General features: G+C 43.8%; 1 protein-coding gene across 1 annotated transcript in view; it reads right to left on the bottom strand.

Annotated features, from left to right (window-relative positions):
- Positions 1 to 845: 845 nt before the first annotated feature.
- fgd1 (FYVE, RhoGEF and PH domain containing 1) overlaps positions 846 to 17480 on the bottom strand; it is a 28387-nt gene continuing 11752 nt past the window's right edge. The window contains exons 2-18 of the mRNA XM_026333124.1: positions 15163 to 15462; positions 14734 to 14932; positions 13917 to 14658; positions 13375 to 13464; positions 12813 to 12961; positions 12574 to 12730; positions 12337 to 12475; positions 11729 to 11787; positions 10780 to 10926; positions 10603 to 10695; positions 9744 to 9823; positions 9526 to 9556; positions 9110 to 9211; positions 8882 to 9010; positions 8511 to 8669; positions 8074 to 8220; positions 846 to 7562 (exon numbers count right to left, since the gene is read on the bottom strand). Of these exons, the coding sequence (XP_026188909.1) occupies positions 7287 to 7562; positions 8074 to 8220; positions 8511 to 8669; positions 8882 to 9010; positions 9110 to 9211; positions 9526 to 9556; positions 9744 to 9823; positions 10603 to 10695; positions 10780 to 10926; positions 11729 to 11787; positions 12337 to 12475; positions 12574 to 12730; positions 12813 to 12961; positions 13375 to 13464; positions 13917 to 14658; positions 14734 to 14932; positions 15163 to 15462 (2999 nt within the window). The 3' untranslated portion in view covers positions 846 to 7286. The remainder of the gene's footprint in view (positions 7563 to 8073; positions 8221 to 8510; positions 8670 to 8881; positions 9011 to 9109; positions 9212 to 9525; positions 9557 to 9743; positions 9824 to 10602; positions 10696 to 10779; positions 10927 to 11728; positions 11788 to 12336; positions 12476 to 12573; positions 12731 to 12812; positions 12962 to 13374; positions 13465 to 13916; positions 14659 to 14733; positions 14933 to 15162; positions 15463 to 17480) is intronic.

Below are 17480 nucleotides of genomic sequence, written 5' to 3'. Positions count from 1 at the left end.
ATGATATGAGAGGAGACCTGACCAATCACAAAGCTAAAAGGGGGCGAGGGGCGGGGCGGAGCAAAGATCTTGTTTTTTGTAGTTTCATCATTCTAGAGCAATAGAGAAAACATCTTAAATCTACCGCTCTGGGTCAGAGATAAGGACGTCGGCCTCATCTTCACCTGGCAGTTTGTTCTGGACCCTGGAACTAGCTGCTGACCAAATGACGTAACATTCATGTTTTCATGTGTCAACGAGGACCCCCTACCACACCTAGTCCAGGTCCCACATTTGGGTCTAATGAAGCTGAGAGGACAATAAAGGGAACATTTAGGAACTGTAATATAAACATCCAGGTATCAGCACTCATCCAGTGGTATTAGTATCTGCTGTATTAGGATTAATAGTAGTAGTAGTAGTAGTAGTAGTAGTAGTAGTAGTACAGTAGTAATGCAGCATCACCTCTGATCTATCCAGCTTCATAGTTGATTTGTCTGGGAAAAACTGCTTCATTCAATTATAGAATCTTGAAAAGACATGAAGTACTTTATAGTCAAAGTATTAGGCTACAAATACTACATTAAGAGTATTACCTTCACAAACATATATTTACAAAACAAAATATATCTATATATTCTGATGAGGGACATTTAACAAACAACTATTTGTGTTTACAAAAATATCTTGATCTGATTGACCATCTGCATCTTGTAAATCACATAAATCGACTGATCACTGGATGGTGCTGTTGCTTCATATCTAAATGGTTCCAAAAATTTTTTAATCAAGATTGTTGAATCAAATAGTAGTTGTAGTAGTAGTAATAGTACAAACAGCAGTACCGCCGGTGTCGTGTGGTCAGTTTTTATGTTTTTATTTTATTTACAACCTCATAAACATTTCAGTTTATTTTCGTACAGAGGGGTGTCATGGTTAACAGACACAGACAGCATGGAAGGCAGTGGCCGGCCACTAACCAATAGCCTGTAATCAATCAATAAACAATAATAATAATAATAATAATAAGATACCAGAACTACAACAGGACGAAGAACAATATACAACCATGCTGCTGTTACACCTGGAAACAGGGATGATGGGGATGCTGTTGTCATGGTAACTAGAGCCCAGTGGTTGCTATAGTAATAAACCCTCACAGTGATGTGAACATGGGCTTTGGAACCTGGTGATTACCATGGTAACACAGTAACCACAAAAAGAGATCTGGTCACAAAAAATGATGTCATGAAACTACATGACATCACAGTCTAGTCCTCCTCTGACTGGTTCTTTAACAGCTCCTGTATTATAAAGGTGTTTAATCATATTTGGAAATGTTTATAATCAACATGCCAAAATGTTGCTATTCATTTATTATTATTCTGTTTATGTCATGCAAGTTTCAGCTTCATCAGAAGACCCCTGGTGAAAATTCTAAAGGTCTCTATGGTAACAGTATCAATGGATTATTAGAAAATGGGCCCCGGGAACAGACAGGTAGTTGGCTCCATGTTTTGTGCCCCTGTAGTTGTTTTGTATTTCTTTGTGGTCATTATTATTTTTTGTCACTATCAACACTATTAAAACTCACTTCAGACAGAGGCTCTGGTCCCGGGTCCATCACCTTTTGGCATCCTCTCTTGTGCCTTTAGGCCAGTCCGGTAATATATCTGTAACGCTGCAGCCATATGAGGAATCAAACACTAACATGGTTTGAAAAGGTGAAGGATGTTTCACTGCAGATTGATTCAACAGTGTAACAGTCCCATACGAGGACCAACAACTCAGGAAGGAACTAAAAAGCATAGGCTCTTAATAAACCTTTGGATTTAAATAAATACAAAACCACAGAATGGACAGCTAAACTCTGAAAGTGACTGAGTGGTCTTATTTGGCACAGGCAGAAAAAACAAGTCTGTGAGAATCTGTAAGGCCAACATCTGGATCAGCTGTAAAACACAGCCGGTGTGAATAAAATCAGCTCAAACCAGACAGAACCAGTTTATACCACCTGTAACTGGCTGCAGCAGGAATTAGTTGCTTTAGTTTCATACTGAGCAGATGGAGTCACCGCTGACTAGTGTCAGCTCTAACTGGTCAAAACTGGCTGAAAAAGCTTCTTTGTAAAAGCTTAAGCCAATGGAAACTTGTTTTTTGATTAAAATAGGCAACAACTGGTTGAACCTTCTGCCAACGAGTAAAGACTGGTTATAACTGGAGTTTTAAATTTTAACTTATTTCTTGGACAGGATAAAACGTACATGACATGTCATAGCTCAGGCACCTTGAAAAACAGAAAACTGTTGTGACTTTAAGAGCAAGATTAAGCATGTAAACAGCTCGCCAACCAACCCTGCACTGTCTCTAGCCTCTAGCACCTTTAATCTGACACCTTCTGGTCTGGGCAGGACTTACTTCCTGTGTCTACTTGATCAACGCCCCTTTGATTTGATTCATTGCCTCCACTGTTCTGTTACAATACTGTCAAATACTGGCACTAACTCAAACTGAGGCAGATGAAAACCACTGTTAGCCATCTAAAAGGCACGGCAGCACGACCATTAGCTTCCTCATCACATACAAACTGTGACCCTGACCAAGAAGGTCACTCACATATGCTTTGCTAAGACATTATTCGACATTAGCTTGGGTGGCTTTCACTTGTTTTATCAGCATAGAGGGAAATCAGAACTCATAAAACTGTAATGTGCCACTGCCTCAGTTTTAATTTATGCATTGTTTTTTCAAGTGTGGTTAGTCGTTTTGGGAGTAGAGCTAGCCCAGAGCTAGCTTGTGTTAGCAGGCTGTGAAAATATTTGTGCTCAGCTTGAAAAACTGACCATAACCTTCACATCTAAACCAAAATGTATTTCACTCATGTTGTCATGTAGTTGTTCTCATCTCCAGTTGTAAGCGACTCAAACCGGTGTAACAGACTATAACTGGTTAAGAACTGACATGTGTTATCCAGACCAAATAACAACAAGAAACACTTAACACATAAAGCCGAGCTGATGTATTAGCCTACAACTTCACTCTGAATACTGAACAGTTCCTATAAGTGCTTTGGCGCATTAAGAAAGAAAGTGCACACTGGACTAATACATCACACCACTGTTCAACTGGATCATGCTCACACTGGTCAGAACCATCAAAGACCAGCCAGGACTGGTCAGAACCAGTCTGCAAAGGTCTGACAACTGAAAGAGGGGAACTCGCACATAAGAAGCAAAATAAGCACTGACAGCTCAAAAACAAACCATCCTAACTGAAAGTTCCAAAACCTTTCCACCACACTGGAACAACTGGTGGTGATGGCAGCTGTAAGTTACTGGCCTTCCACTGAGGGAGGAGAGGACGACACGCAGCTGGAGTCTGTTTCACACAGCAAAAACATGCTAAAAACAGCCTGTGACAACCAGAGCCATGCACAGACTGAGCACCAGGGATGGACAGAGGTAGAATTAAAGAAAGAGTTTGACATTTTTACAAATGTTCAAACATTGTGTAACCCAGAGTCACATGTTTCAGATGGTTAGCAGGACATGGTTAGCCTAGCTTAGCACAAATGCTAGGAGTAGGGGAGACAGTTAACACACGTCATCCAATGACCAGTTTGTGATAAGATGACCAATCCCTGATGTGTTGGGTTAGGCCAAATGATTTCAGTTAAAATTAGAGACCAAATACTGTTAGCCTACAACAGATAGAACTTAAACTGTTAGTTTACCCAAGCACCCTTTACCCAAAGATTAGCATTGTGCTATAGCTTGTTGTCTTTGAGCATGAACTGCATTCTCTCAATCACACACAAAAAAGCATTTGTGCTAAACTAGACTAACACATCTCTGACTGATCTCTACACAGAAGTGGAACTTTAATCCATGTGATGCATCTGGAGCAGAGAACAGCAGGGCTAAAATGTCCGATCGTGCCTTTTAACTTTCATCTAAACTGGAGCCAACATGGCGTCTGTTTGGCTCTGGCCGTGTGGAGGAACAGCAAGGCTTAACCTTTGACCTTTACACAGTAATATGACCGGGGGCGTCGCAGGAGAATAAATTATATTTACAAAAACTTTCTCTGTTTTCTTCTTGCATCAACTTGCATCGAGCAAACATCAAAACACAACCTAGACTCATAAACACAGAAATATCCAACAAGACGTCTGTGGTTTCAGTTCATAGCATCAGATAGATTCATCAGAATAACAGTAATAATATGAATAATATTTGCTTTTCACTATCAAAACACTTTGTCCAAAAGCTGTTTATGGAGACAGAGAGAGAAATACTGCACCACTGGAATTCAAGATGATAAAAAAAACAACTAAATTCTTCAGTTTTTCTTTTCGAGTCAATTCAGTTCGGCTTCATCTAATCGCTGGATTCATGTCCAACATCCAGCAAAGTGACACGGTTCCATCACCCCTGGTTCAGTCTGAGGTTTTCAGTCCAGTCCAATTTCTGGGTTCCCTCGTAGACTCTTTATGTTTCCATCTTTAACAACTCGACAGATGTTTTACAACCAACTAAAACCACCTCTCTTCACAAGTGTCTGGCAAAAACCTCATGTCTCACAGGGCCTATTTCCATTAGTAGGTATTATTTTCTGGGTTAATCACATTGCTGTATGGACAGGCACCTGCAGAAATTTTTTTTTTTTTTTTTAACAGCCAAAAAACTCAAATATTGAGTTTACTAGGACAGAAAACAGAAAAAACAAACTGGATGCAGGTTTTTATTTTATTTGTTTTATCTGATTCATTTCCAGTTTGTCAGTGAATCAATGAATAATTTAATTAACAAAATAATGATTGTATTTCATGTTTTTAAATTGTGTTTTCAAACTTATTTTACAGTTAGGCCCCATCCTCTTGCAGGATAAGGGATTAATAGATGAATATGAATGAGTTTACATCACAGCTTTGATATTAAATTAAAAAAGTGCAAACTACTAAATCAAATCATTAAATAAGTGAAACTAATGTGATTAGGTGAAATGTTTGATCAGCCAGTAAAACTTTAAGTTTAATATTAACAGTTTCTATAGTTATTTATCATGACTTAAACAGTCCTGAGTATTTTTATTTGTATTACAACTATTGTATTTGTGACAGGAAACAAAGAGAAAATCTTTCTGCATTAAAACTTAACCTGGCTCCAGTTTCTCTGCTTCACGTTTCTGTTTTTAAAAGTTGGGTGGAATAAAGAACATGCTCATCTGGAGTCATTTTGACATTTCACGAAGAACAAACTGATCCAGATGAACTAATAATGAGGTTTCTGCAGAACAGTGAAGAACCAAGTACCTTGGTTTTCTTTTTTGTTCTTTTTGAAAAACCAGCAGGACCCTGTTTTGGCAGCAAAGACGCTTCAGGTTAAAGGAGTCAACAACTCAGAGCAGAGGTGCCTGGGAAATGTAGTTTACCTAAAGACAAGTGAATGGCATGTTGAAGGTCAGCCGTGATGAAAAAAAAAAATAAAACTGTAGATTCTTTTATTCAGTGGAAATTTGGATTAAAAATGAAATTTTCTTTTTAGTGTATTTAAAGATCAGTCTTTCTTGTTTCCTCTGACAGCATCATTCATGGTCAAATATCTGACTCCTGCTGACATGCCTGGGATACAGAAAGCAGCACTGCTAAACTTTACATCCTAAAAACATGGAGGAATCTCATTAATCATCCAATGTGACGCAGCAGCAGCAGCATCATTGTGGGCTGAAGGCGGGGTCTCAGCTCTCAGCTGGGATCTGGACTCTGGGTCTGGATGTTGTCTTCACCAGACAAGACACTGAAATGATGCCCTTCTACAAAACCCCAGATTACACCTGACTTTAATTTTTAAAATTCTCACAAAACCTATGCATGGTACCTAAGAGTCTGCGTAACATTAGGCAAAGATCCTGGGTTTGGTTACGGGATGGGAAGCGGACTCTGGCCCATGGAATCCACCACTCTGTCCTACACAGGCCAAATGACGCTTTCTGCACTGCATGGGTGCATAGATGTCACATTAATTCATCCATGTTCTGTGCAAAGACTGCACTGCTTCCTGCGTTAACATAGTAACAGGACCATCAGATGCAAAGCAGAATCGGCCAGTAAGATCATGATTCTGCAGGAAACTGGGATTGGGTTAGATTTAGTTTAATGGTATACAGGTAGGCTCCTGTCATATTGTGGCTGCGTAACTTCCAGCAGATGGGTGTGTTTCACTGGCCTGTGCAGGAAAACTCAGGTCTTCTTGGAGTTCAGGGTCCATATTCTCAAAGAAACGAGCTGCATCCACCTGTGGATGGTTGGAAGTTTTCTTCTGTTAAAGCGAGTTTTTCCACTCCACTGTCGCCAAGTGCTGCTCAGAAGGGATTTGTTGGGTTTTTATGTAAAGTGCCTTGAGATGATTGTATTGTGATTTGGCACTATACAAACTGAACAATTGAACCAATGTTCAGGAACTTGGGCCCCATCAGGAAAAGAGACCAAGCTGAGAGAACAGCGACATGATGCCAGAGTGGAGTTTTAACAAACCGGCATCCATGTTATATTCATTTTACTGTCCAATATGGTGTGAAACACGCTTTAAAGAAATGTACGGACACTCACAACAACTGAGGTCGCCGCAAAATTAATACCACATAACGAAGGAAGAGGTTGAAGAACTTGCGCTGATCCATCAGTGAGCCCACAACTGCAAATATAAGATTATTATTATAATGTGCTTATGCTTGACTTCATCGTAAGAATCATCCAATCAGAGTTTGCAGCTGATGGTGGAGTTTACAGTTAAATTCAGTGGAAAAATTCACAAATTGGGATTTTTGGAACTTTTTTTTTTTTTAATATGTCACAGCTCTAGATGGAGGCGTCTCCATAGTAACAGCAACTGAGGCTCATGGGTACTGTAGTATTTAGAGACCTTCCATGGAAATCCCAGCTGCTGTGGTTTGTGTCCTGATGTTTCTGTTGAAAGTTTACTGTGGCAATTTACAAAGAAGAAATTTATAAAAGATAACTGCGTAAGCAAAGGCTCCACCCACCTCACGTCACAGGTGGCAAAGGTGAACTGAGAGGGTGAAACGCCATCTTGTGACAACAGTAGGGAAGAATCATGCAGACGAACCACGCAACTTTAAATACACAAAGAGCTGAGTGTGTGTGTGTGTGTGTGTGTGTTTTAATGTATATTTTAGCTACTACTGTATGTACCAATTTGTACGGGTTTGTACTGGTCACCAAAAGGGATTGATCTTAATTTAAAGATCCTGCCTTCATCGTCGCCATTGTTCCACATCCAACAGAATCACGTGTTCTCGCCCTCCTCCTCAGCTGCTAGCTCCTCCCCTTCCTCCTCCAAACTCTCCACAATTGGCCTATGGACCTGAGGCTCCTCCCCCCTCCCGGCCCTTGACAGGATGTCCATCCATCGTCGCTGTAGTTCCTCCCCTTCTGCACTGAAGTATAGGGTCAGGTGACTCTGGGAGATCTTGAAGGCATGGCGTCGCTCCAAGCGGTCACATGACTCAGGTAGCGAGACCTCAAAGCCAATCAGAGGGACGCTGCGTTGTGCCTTCACATCCTGGTTGGGAAATAATAAACACAGTTCATCACTTTTCAGATGATTCCTCAGAGTGCATAATGGGGAATATTCCCCTGTCAGTCATGAAAACACTGAAAAGAATTTTCATCATTCTGTCCTCTGTGTCCTAATCTGATTGGCTGTTTTGTGGATGGCAGCAGACGAGGACTTAGGAACTTTGCTGTGAGATCTCTCACCATCAACTGGAGATTTCAGCACATTTCTCTGAGGCCTGTGTGGAGAATCCTTCATCTGGTTTTACTTTTCTGAATCTGCACAGCACTTTTGAAATTCCCTCCACTTTGTCTGAAACCCTAAAACCTTCTGAAGTACTCCTATAATCTCTGCAAAGACCCATGGGATGGTGCTGACAGATGTTTATCAAACTATTCCTTTGCAGAGCAGATGTTTGCTCATATTGTGTATGCAGTGAACTCTGCAGTGTGAGGACTGTAGACAATCAGTATTACTAACGGACTGCTGCCCAGTGTTCCTTGATGTTGTCTTTTACCTGTGGAGCTCCGTAGATGTAGAGAACCAGGGGCTCGTTTTCGGGAATGACAAACCAGGCCTTCTGCCATCCCCGCCCTCCCCCTTTCTCCATGTGGTGAAGAAAACTACAAATCACACTGTTCTCTGCTGCCAGCGAGGCCTGTTTCTATGGCAACGGGAGAGCGAAAGAGAGAATCAGACCTTAGTGACTGAGAACATCTCAAGTAATATCAATTTATTTGTTTGGAGATCTCTAAATTTGCCTTAGGTTTGTATTTTCTGGGGTAAATTTTGGTGACATCAGGATGTGATACAACCTTGTTTTATATTTGTGAATAATATATTCATGCATTATTACAAAGTTCTACAACTGAAGGTCTCATGAATATATTTACACAGGTAGACAAGGTTTACAAGGACAGGTTTACAATGGTGTCACAGTGATGTCATTCTAACCTCCAGGATGGAGCGCCTCCTCTGGGTGCTGCTGGTCAGCATGGCGGGTGAGGGCGACACCCCCACCAGTGTGGCATAGCAGTCGATACAAACGCGGTTTGTCCGGTTATTGTCGTACGACAGACGAGCACGAAACTCTGAACATTTTCCGCAAACCACCTAGAGACAAGACAAGACAAACGGGAGTGACGGTGATTCTGGCCGCACTGCTACTGATGCTCTGGATGTTGGAAGCTGAGACCAGAACTACAAATGTTGTTAGAGATAATCTAAATAATGTTATACAGATATTTAAATCATGAAGATGTCTGTGGGCTTTACAGCAGTTTTTACAGATTATATCACACAGGTGAGAAAGCTGATGAACATACGTGTCCACAGGCTTTACAGTGGTGCCGTCTCTTGGTGATGGAGTTGAACGGCTCCTGACACTTCATACACAGAGTGACTTCCTTTTCTCTGATTGGAGTCGGAGCTCGTTTCCCCAGCTCCACACAGCTCTGTGAAATGGATGAGAAGAAAAACTCATTGCCGTTGTTTTCATTGCAGTATCCCGATACACCACTGGGTCACATACGGAGAGTTTGAGTTTGTTATACCGGGGAGTGTGGCGGTGTGGAGTCATCGTCTCGTAGCGAACAGTTCAGATGTCTGAAGCTCTCCAACGTCTGCTCGTGTCTCTGGATGGTCGCCTGAATGGCCTGAGTACACACATGAAAATGTCTTATTTGCCATCCTGACAATTCTCCAGTATTGGCCTGTATCTATACAGTTAAAGCTTGAAGTGACCTCTGACCCCAGCCAGAATCACCGGTGATAATGGTCAGAAATGTGCCCCGTTGCCCCTGTAACCACACCTACAGGTGATGCCACAGGGTACAGAGTACACCCCTTTATCACTGAAGCAAGGTGAGAAGTGAAACCACTGGAGATCTACATCTTAACAGCAAACACACAAAATGAGAGAGTGTATCTGAGGTGGACAAAGTCAAGCATGAGTATAAAAACCAGATACCTGGATCCAGTCTTTCTTCTCCTCCTCCGTCCTGCAGAGACACAAGCAAACAGATAACCAGTCAGGAAACACCATAGGCTTCGGGAGATGCACCTCACTACAGAGCTGGACTAAATCACATTAGAGACACTCGTTGATCTTAGCGTGTGGTGACTCTGGCTTTGTGTGATGTGCTGTCAGTGTAATGTGTCAGGCTGGACGTCTCCTGGTGCTGATACCTGGCCTGTAGCTCCAGGGATCTCTGCTTCCCAGAAACCAGGAACGTCCTTGGAACCGCAACACTGCTGGTCTCCTTCAGCTGCAGCACAGACACGGTTCACTGTTAACTCATCACAGAAACAGCTACATGTAGGTTTGATATTTTCAGGGTTGTTAGCTAAAGAAAAAAAAAATCCCATGTCAAACAGGTCTCAGCAGGCCCTTACCAATGGCTCTGATGGCAAACACATTTAATTCCTTTTGGTTTCCGAATGCTAATCTAATATTTGTTGCTGCTTTGTGCTTTGTTCAGTTTTGTGTTTTTATTGGACAGTTTAATGCTGTACAACAGCAGGGGCGCTGCAGGCTCAACTCACTGTACAAGCTGCTGATGATGATGAGGATGGAAAAATTCAGCTCTGAGACTGAACCAGCGGCACGTGAAACACTGCACAAACACAGGGAAGAACAGATTCTGCTAAAGTTCCACACAGTCCGCACATCAAAGCCTGCAGTCAGTCCAGAGAGTGAAAGTCCTTTTACAACAGGACAATGAGCCACAGCAGACCTCAGAATCCATCATGGATCAGGTGAAGAAACACAAGGTGAAGCTTCTGGTACCTGAACATCTGTGAGGACACCTGAAACCTGTTGTGTCACAAGTCACAAATGCAAAGACTCTGAGCTGCTGCAAAAGGTGTCCTGGCTTGTGACGTGCTTATTAATGTTTGAATAAAGGCAGGTGGTGCTGGATTTACTGCTTTTCCCCTTTTCCCAGACAAACATAAAAATGTATTTCCTCAATGGCTGCTCAAACGGATTTCAGAACCTGTAAAGTCAAACGTGAAGGACTGTATTGAGAAAAGTGTAAGGTCTCACCTCCATGCCCTCCACATCAATGCGAGCACGGACACCATACTTCTGACCGATCAGACGCAGCTTGGGGACGCAGTACAGCAACCGGTCATTAAACTGCAGGGAGAAAACATAAACTTATTTGTGGTTCTATCCATCTGTAGAAGCTGTAAAACAACAGAGCAGAGGTGAACGGGGTACCAGTATGAGGTATCTGTCCTGGGTGGTCCCGTTCTTGTTGGACAGTTTGAGGATGTGTCCTTCCTTAATGAGTTCATTAGTCGGGTTTACGATGTCTTCTTCTCCTCCCAGTAACTCGTACACCTTCAACAGCTTCCTCATTCGCTCCTGTCACAGAGTCAGAACAGATTTTTTTTTTACTTCGGACTGATTCTGATTCTTTCATCCCCACAGACGGGGTAAATAAAAGAGGACAGGATGTGATGAATGAAGCATTCAGACATGCTGTCCAGAAAAACCCATACTGATTTTCTCTCAAAGCCTGAGCCAGGGTTCATTTATCCTGGACAGTCATGGACATACCAAAGGTTCAGACCTTGGGAGAGACCAGATTCCGTTAGCCCTAAGAGTCTTGTGTTTAGTTCCTCATAACAGAGCAAGAATCTATTTATCCTGGAAAAACCCTCAGGATATGTTTCATGGCAGAGACCTGGGGGTCATTTATACAGGAGAGACCTGTTTTTTTTCCTCTGGGAGAGATTTAGGTTTTGATTCCTGGAGAAGACATCTGGTCCAGGTGTTGGTGGGTCAGAAGATAGTCCAGTTCTCCAACCCACCCCGGTACCACGAACATGCCCTAAACTTTCTCTGAACTAACCCTAAACCTGAGACTGACTGCCTAAATGTATGGTACCATAAAGTCAGATATAAAGTCAAATAAATCTGAAACTAACCAAGAAATATCTGATCATGTGATCCTGGTCTAGAGGAAGATTTTTATTCGTTTTCATCTGCTAAAGAGCCGAGTTAATGGCGATAATCACAGCACTTGAATTCAAGATGAATAAGGGGGTTAATAACAAACTGGCATGTGTTTGGACTGGTCTCTGGCTCTGGGTGTGTCGTGTGAACTAGGGCAGATCATGATGGCTGTGGTTGAAAGCTACGGTGCTGACGATGTGAGTCTTACCATCTTCCTGATGGCGGCGTTGGAGTGTTCTGCTGCTGTGGCAATCAGCTCCAGAGACTCTGCAGAGACAGATCATATTCATCACATTCATGTTGGCACCTCCTTGTTCATTTTACTTCCTTCTTCCTACATCCTTTTCTTCATTCCAGACCTGCAGACCCTCACCACAGTTTAAAGCAGGAAAGGGCTGAATGCAACTTACAACTACAAAAAAAATTATAACATCACTACCCTTGTACAGAACCTGGAGGATCCATGTGATATTAATTATATCATGCATGTCCATGGTGGTTTTTAAGGGTCTTGGCAGACGGTCTGCATGCAGGGAGAAATGGACTACAAAATACTTTGACTCCAGGCACATTTGTTTCTTGGACATTACAGAAAAAATAAGGACCACAGTGAAACAGACAAAAGATTTTTTTCAAAAACCCCAGCTCCAGCAGCTGAGAAGGACTGTCACTGTTTAACAGTCTCTGAAGGAAGAAAGAGTCGACTGGTCTCTGCTCTGTTTACGCTCAGGCCCGTGTGTAGCTTGTCATAACTGAGTATGCCATGTTAGCACAGAAATGAATAGGAGTCATAGAAGCTGCCCGTGTTTTTCGTACTCTGGGCATCCCTGTAGTCCGGGGCATCCTCTGGCAGCCGGTGCAGGTAGTCTTTGAGCAGCAGCTCATAGCGAGGGATCCGCTGGACTGGCTCCAACATGTGATGCTGTAGAGTCAGGTTACCACAGCGCTCCTCCCTCTGCACAAACACAGCAACCAAACATTCACATAAAACAACTACAAGACGACAAACCACAACAGACCAGGGACAGAGCAGCTGTATCACTGAGCCTTTACCTGGATCTCCTGAATGATGGCCTTGAACTGAGCTGATCTCTCCATCCAGGTGTTCACCAGCTCCATGGCTCGGTCAAAGTTCTTCACATACTCCCCATACATCTTCAGGAAGGGGGCCAGCTTCTGCAGGATGTCCCCGATGCGTGGATTTGAGTCCCTGTAGGTACAGTGGAATAACAAAGTCAGGAGCTCCTGAGGAGGAGGAAGCAGGAGAAGAAGAGGAAGGGAAACATGCTCACCACTCCTCCATTCGCTTCTGCAGAGCCGGCAGCAGGAACTGCTGATGGAAACAGTAGATCGAGCAGATGTTGGAGAAAATTCCCTGGACCACATCACAGGGGAAGGAGGAGCGAGAACGAGCCTCCTCCAGGAGCCTGGCACAAAAAACCTGCCACAGAAGAAGAAGCGCTTTTTAAACGAAAAGGGGACTCAACAGTTACACTGTTTATTCAGTGTTATACAACAACATAAAATAAGCATAAATGTAAATATTTTAATGTAAATAATAAGAGAACACAGCAGCTGTCTGCAAGAGCTCCTCCCCACCCTCCTGCAGAGGAACACGATCCCCACACTCATACATCTTGTAGTCCTGAGTCTGTGTCTCCACGTGGCGGTTTTGTTTCTTTACATAGTGGTTATATGTCTTTCCAAAAATGTTTCACAGATTCTGATTTGAAAAGTCCAGGGGGAAGGGCAGGAGTGGTCAGATTATTGAATAGATCCTGGGCTGCCCCTCATGAAGAATAGAAGGACATTGCTTACACTGAAATCTAGTGCAGAGCTGAGCAGTGGACTCACCTGGTCCAGCAGGTGGAGCTTAGACACGTAGCCAATCTCAGTGTGCAGGAGCTCATTGGCAATGTTGAAGACCCTTTGTTGCACAGACAGCTGCACAGAAACACACAATGTTAAACATCTGCAGGAAAGTGAAGATTCCCCAACACCAGTTTTGAGCACCATTACAATCTTTGATCAGCAGGAACATAAAACCACTACTAACAATGAGCTCACTTTGTTCTGTGTCTCTTTGTGGTCAGTTTGTGTCTCTTTGTGGTCAGTTTGTGTCCCTTTGTGTCTCTGTGTTCAGTTTGTGTCTCTTTGAGGTCAGTTTGTGTCTCTTTGTGTCTCTTTGTGGTCGGTTTGTGTCTCTTTGTGGTCGGTTTGTGTCTCTTTGTGGTCGGTTTGTGTCTCTTTTTGGTTGGTTTGTGTCTCTTTGTGGTCAGTTTGTGTCTCTTTGTGGTCGGTTTGTGTCTCTTTGTGGTCGGTTGCGTCTCTGCATTGTGCACATGTGTCTGGGTTTCTGCTTATGTGTCAATAAAGTTGCCGTCTCACTGTCTCACCTCAACAGAGTCCTGTCTGTCTGTCTTGGGCGGGGGCAGCACTATTGTTAGCTCTGCCTCCTCTTCCTCCAGGTCACTTTCGCCCTCCTCAGTGAACTCCCTCCTCCTCACTACTCCCCGTGCCTCCTCCTCATCCCCCTCGCCCTCTCCTCCCTCCCCTGCATAAGAGGATGAGCTAGAGAGACGGGGCAGGAGGGCAGGGCTGCATGGATATGCCACACCTCCTTCATCCACGCCGACAAAGCAAAGCTCCTCGCTGTGCGACGGAGAGCTGATGCTGTCGATCCCGCTGTCCCGATTAGCTAGCTTCCCGTCTGTCTGCGAGGAGGGGAGGGACAGACGCTCTGAGGGTAGCTCAGATTGGTCAAGCAGCAGCGGTTGCTGGTGTTGTTGCTCCCTCATCTCCACTGCAACCACATCGTCCTCCAGGTGTTTCTCTGAGGCACTGTAACCCGACTCCATAGACAGGCGCTTCTGAGGAAGGTCATCACAACATGCCTCCACCAGCTCTTCATCATCATCATCTTCATTATGGTCATCCTTCTGTCCTTTCCCCTCACCCTCCATGGTGATGTCATCAAGACTTTGAAGCTCAGAGGGCGGCTTGTCTGGTGGCGCAGGGGCAGGCGATGATGATAATGGTGGTGAAGAAGGTCGGGAGGAGGACAAGGAGGAGGTAGGGTCAGGAAGGCGGGAACATAGAGCCCCCCCGGTGATGTCAGGAACCATGATGATCTGCTCACTGCACACCAAAAACCACAATCAACACATACAGTCAACAATTACATTATTCCTCCTATGACCAATCAGAACTTACCGCTCAAACTTTTCAATGAGTGATAGAACGCAGGTGGGAGAGGCAGTGCTTTCGGCACGGGTGGGAGGAGTCCGGCCACCACGGGGGTCTGCTGGGAGGGGCCTGCAGGGCGGGGGGGGGGGGAGGGGCTTGTCTGGAGCCCGTGGGCGAGGCCTCGACACCCCTGCCTGCTGCTGGAGATGTGCGGGCTTTGGAGGAACTGTGGAGGGTGGGGTCACAGATGCTCTCAGTGAGATGTCATAATTATTCATTCATCCATCCATTATCTATACCCTTACAGGTTCTGCTTGAGCCTATCTCAGTTATCTTTTGGGTTACAGGCAGGTGTACACCCTGGACAGGTCACCAGTCCAACACAGATGCCATAATTAAATGAAAATCAAATGTAAAAAGTAAATGTAAATATTAAAGTTTAATAGAGTTTTTCACCCTGAGGTTTAGGCCCAGGCGGTGGTGGTCTGGTCTTGGTCGGTGGTGTTACTGTGGTAGCTGGCAGCTCTGGTGGTCCTGTGTCGGTAACTAATAGCAGCCCATTATCTGAGTTGCAGCATTCAGTTAGCTCTGCCCCTCCATCCAGGGAGGCAGGGCCAGAAGAGGAGGGTCCCAGGTTGAAGCTCTCCTGCTGGGAAGCCTCAGCATCCTGCTCCCCCTGATGGCTGCACGGTGAACAGGATGGCTCCAGAGAAAGACTCTTAGTCAGCAAGCTGGGACTGGAGGAGGAGGAGGGACCTGGGGGGCAGGAAGTGGGTGTCAGGTGGTAGCAAGGACAAGCCCACAAACTGCCAAAATAAAATCTCTAGTTTTTTAAGATCCACACAAAAAATGTATTCATCCATCCATTATCTATACACGCTTATTGCTACCTAGGGTCACGGGGATCTGCTGGAGCCAATCCCAGCTCTCTTTGGGTGAAAGGCAGGGGTACACCCTGGACAGGTCACCAGTCCATCACAGGGCCACAGAGAAACAACCAACCACACAAACTCACACTCACTCCTATAGGTTATTTAGAGTCACCAATCAAGCTGGCAAACATGTTTTTGGACTGTGGGAGGAAACCAGAGTACCCTGAAAAAACCCATGCAAGCACATGGAGAACATGCAAGGTTCTTCTTGCTGTGAGGTAACAGTGCTAACCACTGAATTTTTCTATCAAATTGACTCCAACTCTCCACTCTATAAGACTAAAACCTTGTTAAAACTCTTTACTATATTGTCAAATAAAAAACTGTTTGTCTCAGTGTGATGATAATGATGAACCAAACCAGCAAACATTCTGCACACACCTGTGTTCACCTGACCTGACTACATGGCTATGCCAGAACATATCTGACTAGTAGGAGAATTTTAACATTACTTTCTCAGTTGGTAGATATTCAACTCTGAACTGAAGTAAAATTTAACTCCAACCTGAGTCAAGGTCTGTCCATCCCTAAGTTTTTCATTTTGGATGAAAAAACTGAAATTTCAATCTTCAAAAAAGGGGTTCCCATTTTAACAGTCCAGTCCAGCAGCAGTGCAAAACAGTCTGAGCACAAAGTGATCAACATGACCTTCATGAAGGAGGATTTACTTTACTGACTGTTGGATTAGACAGACTGGGTCCGACAAAGGCGTTCCTAATAAATTGACTGCATCTGACATGGGTTCCTAATAAACAGACTGGGTCTGACACAGGGGTTCCTAATAAATTGACTGGGTCCGATGCAGGGGTTCCTAATAAAGTGGGTCTGACACAGGGGTTCCTAAAAAAACGGATTTAGTTCTACTCATGAATAAAAACTTGTCAGTATAGAATTGGAGCATACAGATGAGGCAGCAGCTGAGTGAGCGATGGGAGCAGTTTGTGGATAAAATCAGCTGATTGTAAAAACAGCCACACACACATAAATTGCTTCCAGATGATGTCTCTGGACAGAAATAAACTCCACATGGAACACAGAGAGATGTTTGTGGTCTGCCACTGGGTGCACATCATTGGTTAAATCCTGGTGGTTCCAGAAAGCCGATTGGCTAAAAGAAGTCATTTTAAATAACATCAGATTCAAAATGGACCTGAACCACAGAGACCACATTAACACCTACTCTCGGGGCACACACACACACTCACACACACACACACTCTTGGATCATTCTGCAACTGACGGTTTACACCCAGCACCAACAGTCACAGTTTAAGATGCTTTGACTTTCTTTGATCTGTAAAAACTCAAGTTCCCAGACCTCAACTATGACCATGAAAGAAACTGGACTGAGGATTATCCTCAGGTAAACCATAGTCATGCAAACAACAACGAGTCCAAAACTCACAAATGTACATCGTTCCAGTGACACTGCAACCAAAACTAAGGAAGCGTGTGTTCCCAGTTAGGGTGCATACTGCAGGATTATCCAGACTTAACATGGAGGGCTCCTGTCGCTTCTGACATTAGATTGGACACTGGATCCAAATCTGTGAGAGCATCACTGCTGCAGCACCCTGCTGTGTGTGAACTTATTTGTGAGTGATCGTACTTACTCCTCTGGTTACTCAGGTCAAAGTATAGGGAGATGAGACGTCTGTGAAAGCAGGACCACTAAGCACCTGATTCAAGCGTTTATTTTCTGTTTAATCTGTTTCTGTGCTTGAAGTGAATGAAATGAAACTTAAAGCTTCTCTCTCTGTTTGCTGCAGAAGGTGACTTATTTCTCACTTTCAGAAAGTTACCCAAACTTTCACAAGCAAATGCACACATAAACAAAACAAA

This window comes from Mastacembelus armatus, chromosome 7, assembly GCF_900324485.2.
Source record: "Mastacembelus armatus chromosome 7, fMasArm1.2, whole genome shotgun sequence".
In the NCBI taxonomy this organism is placed as follows: Eukaryota; Metazoa; Chordata; class Actinopteri; order Synbranchiformes; family Mastacembelidae; genus Mastacembelus; species Mastacembelus armatus.
Note: the sequence above shows the minus strand (reverse complement) of the source record. Positions and strands in the feature narration are given on the sequence as shown.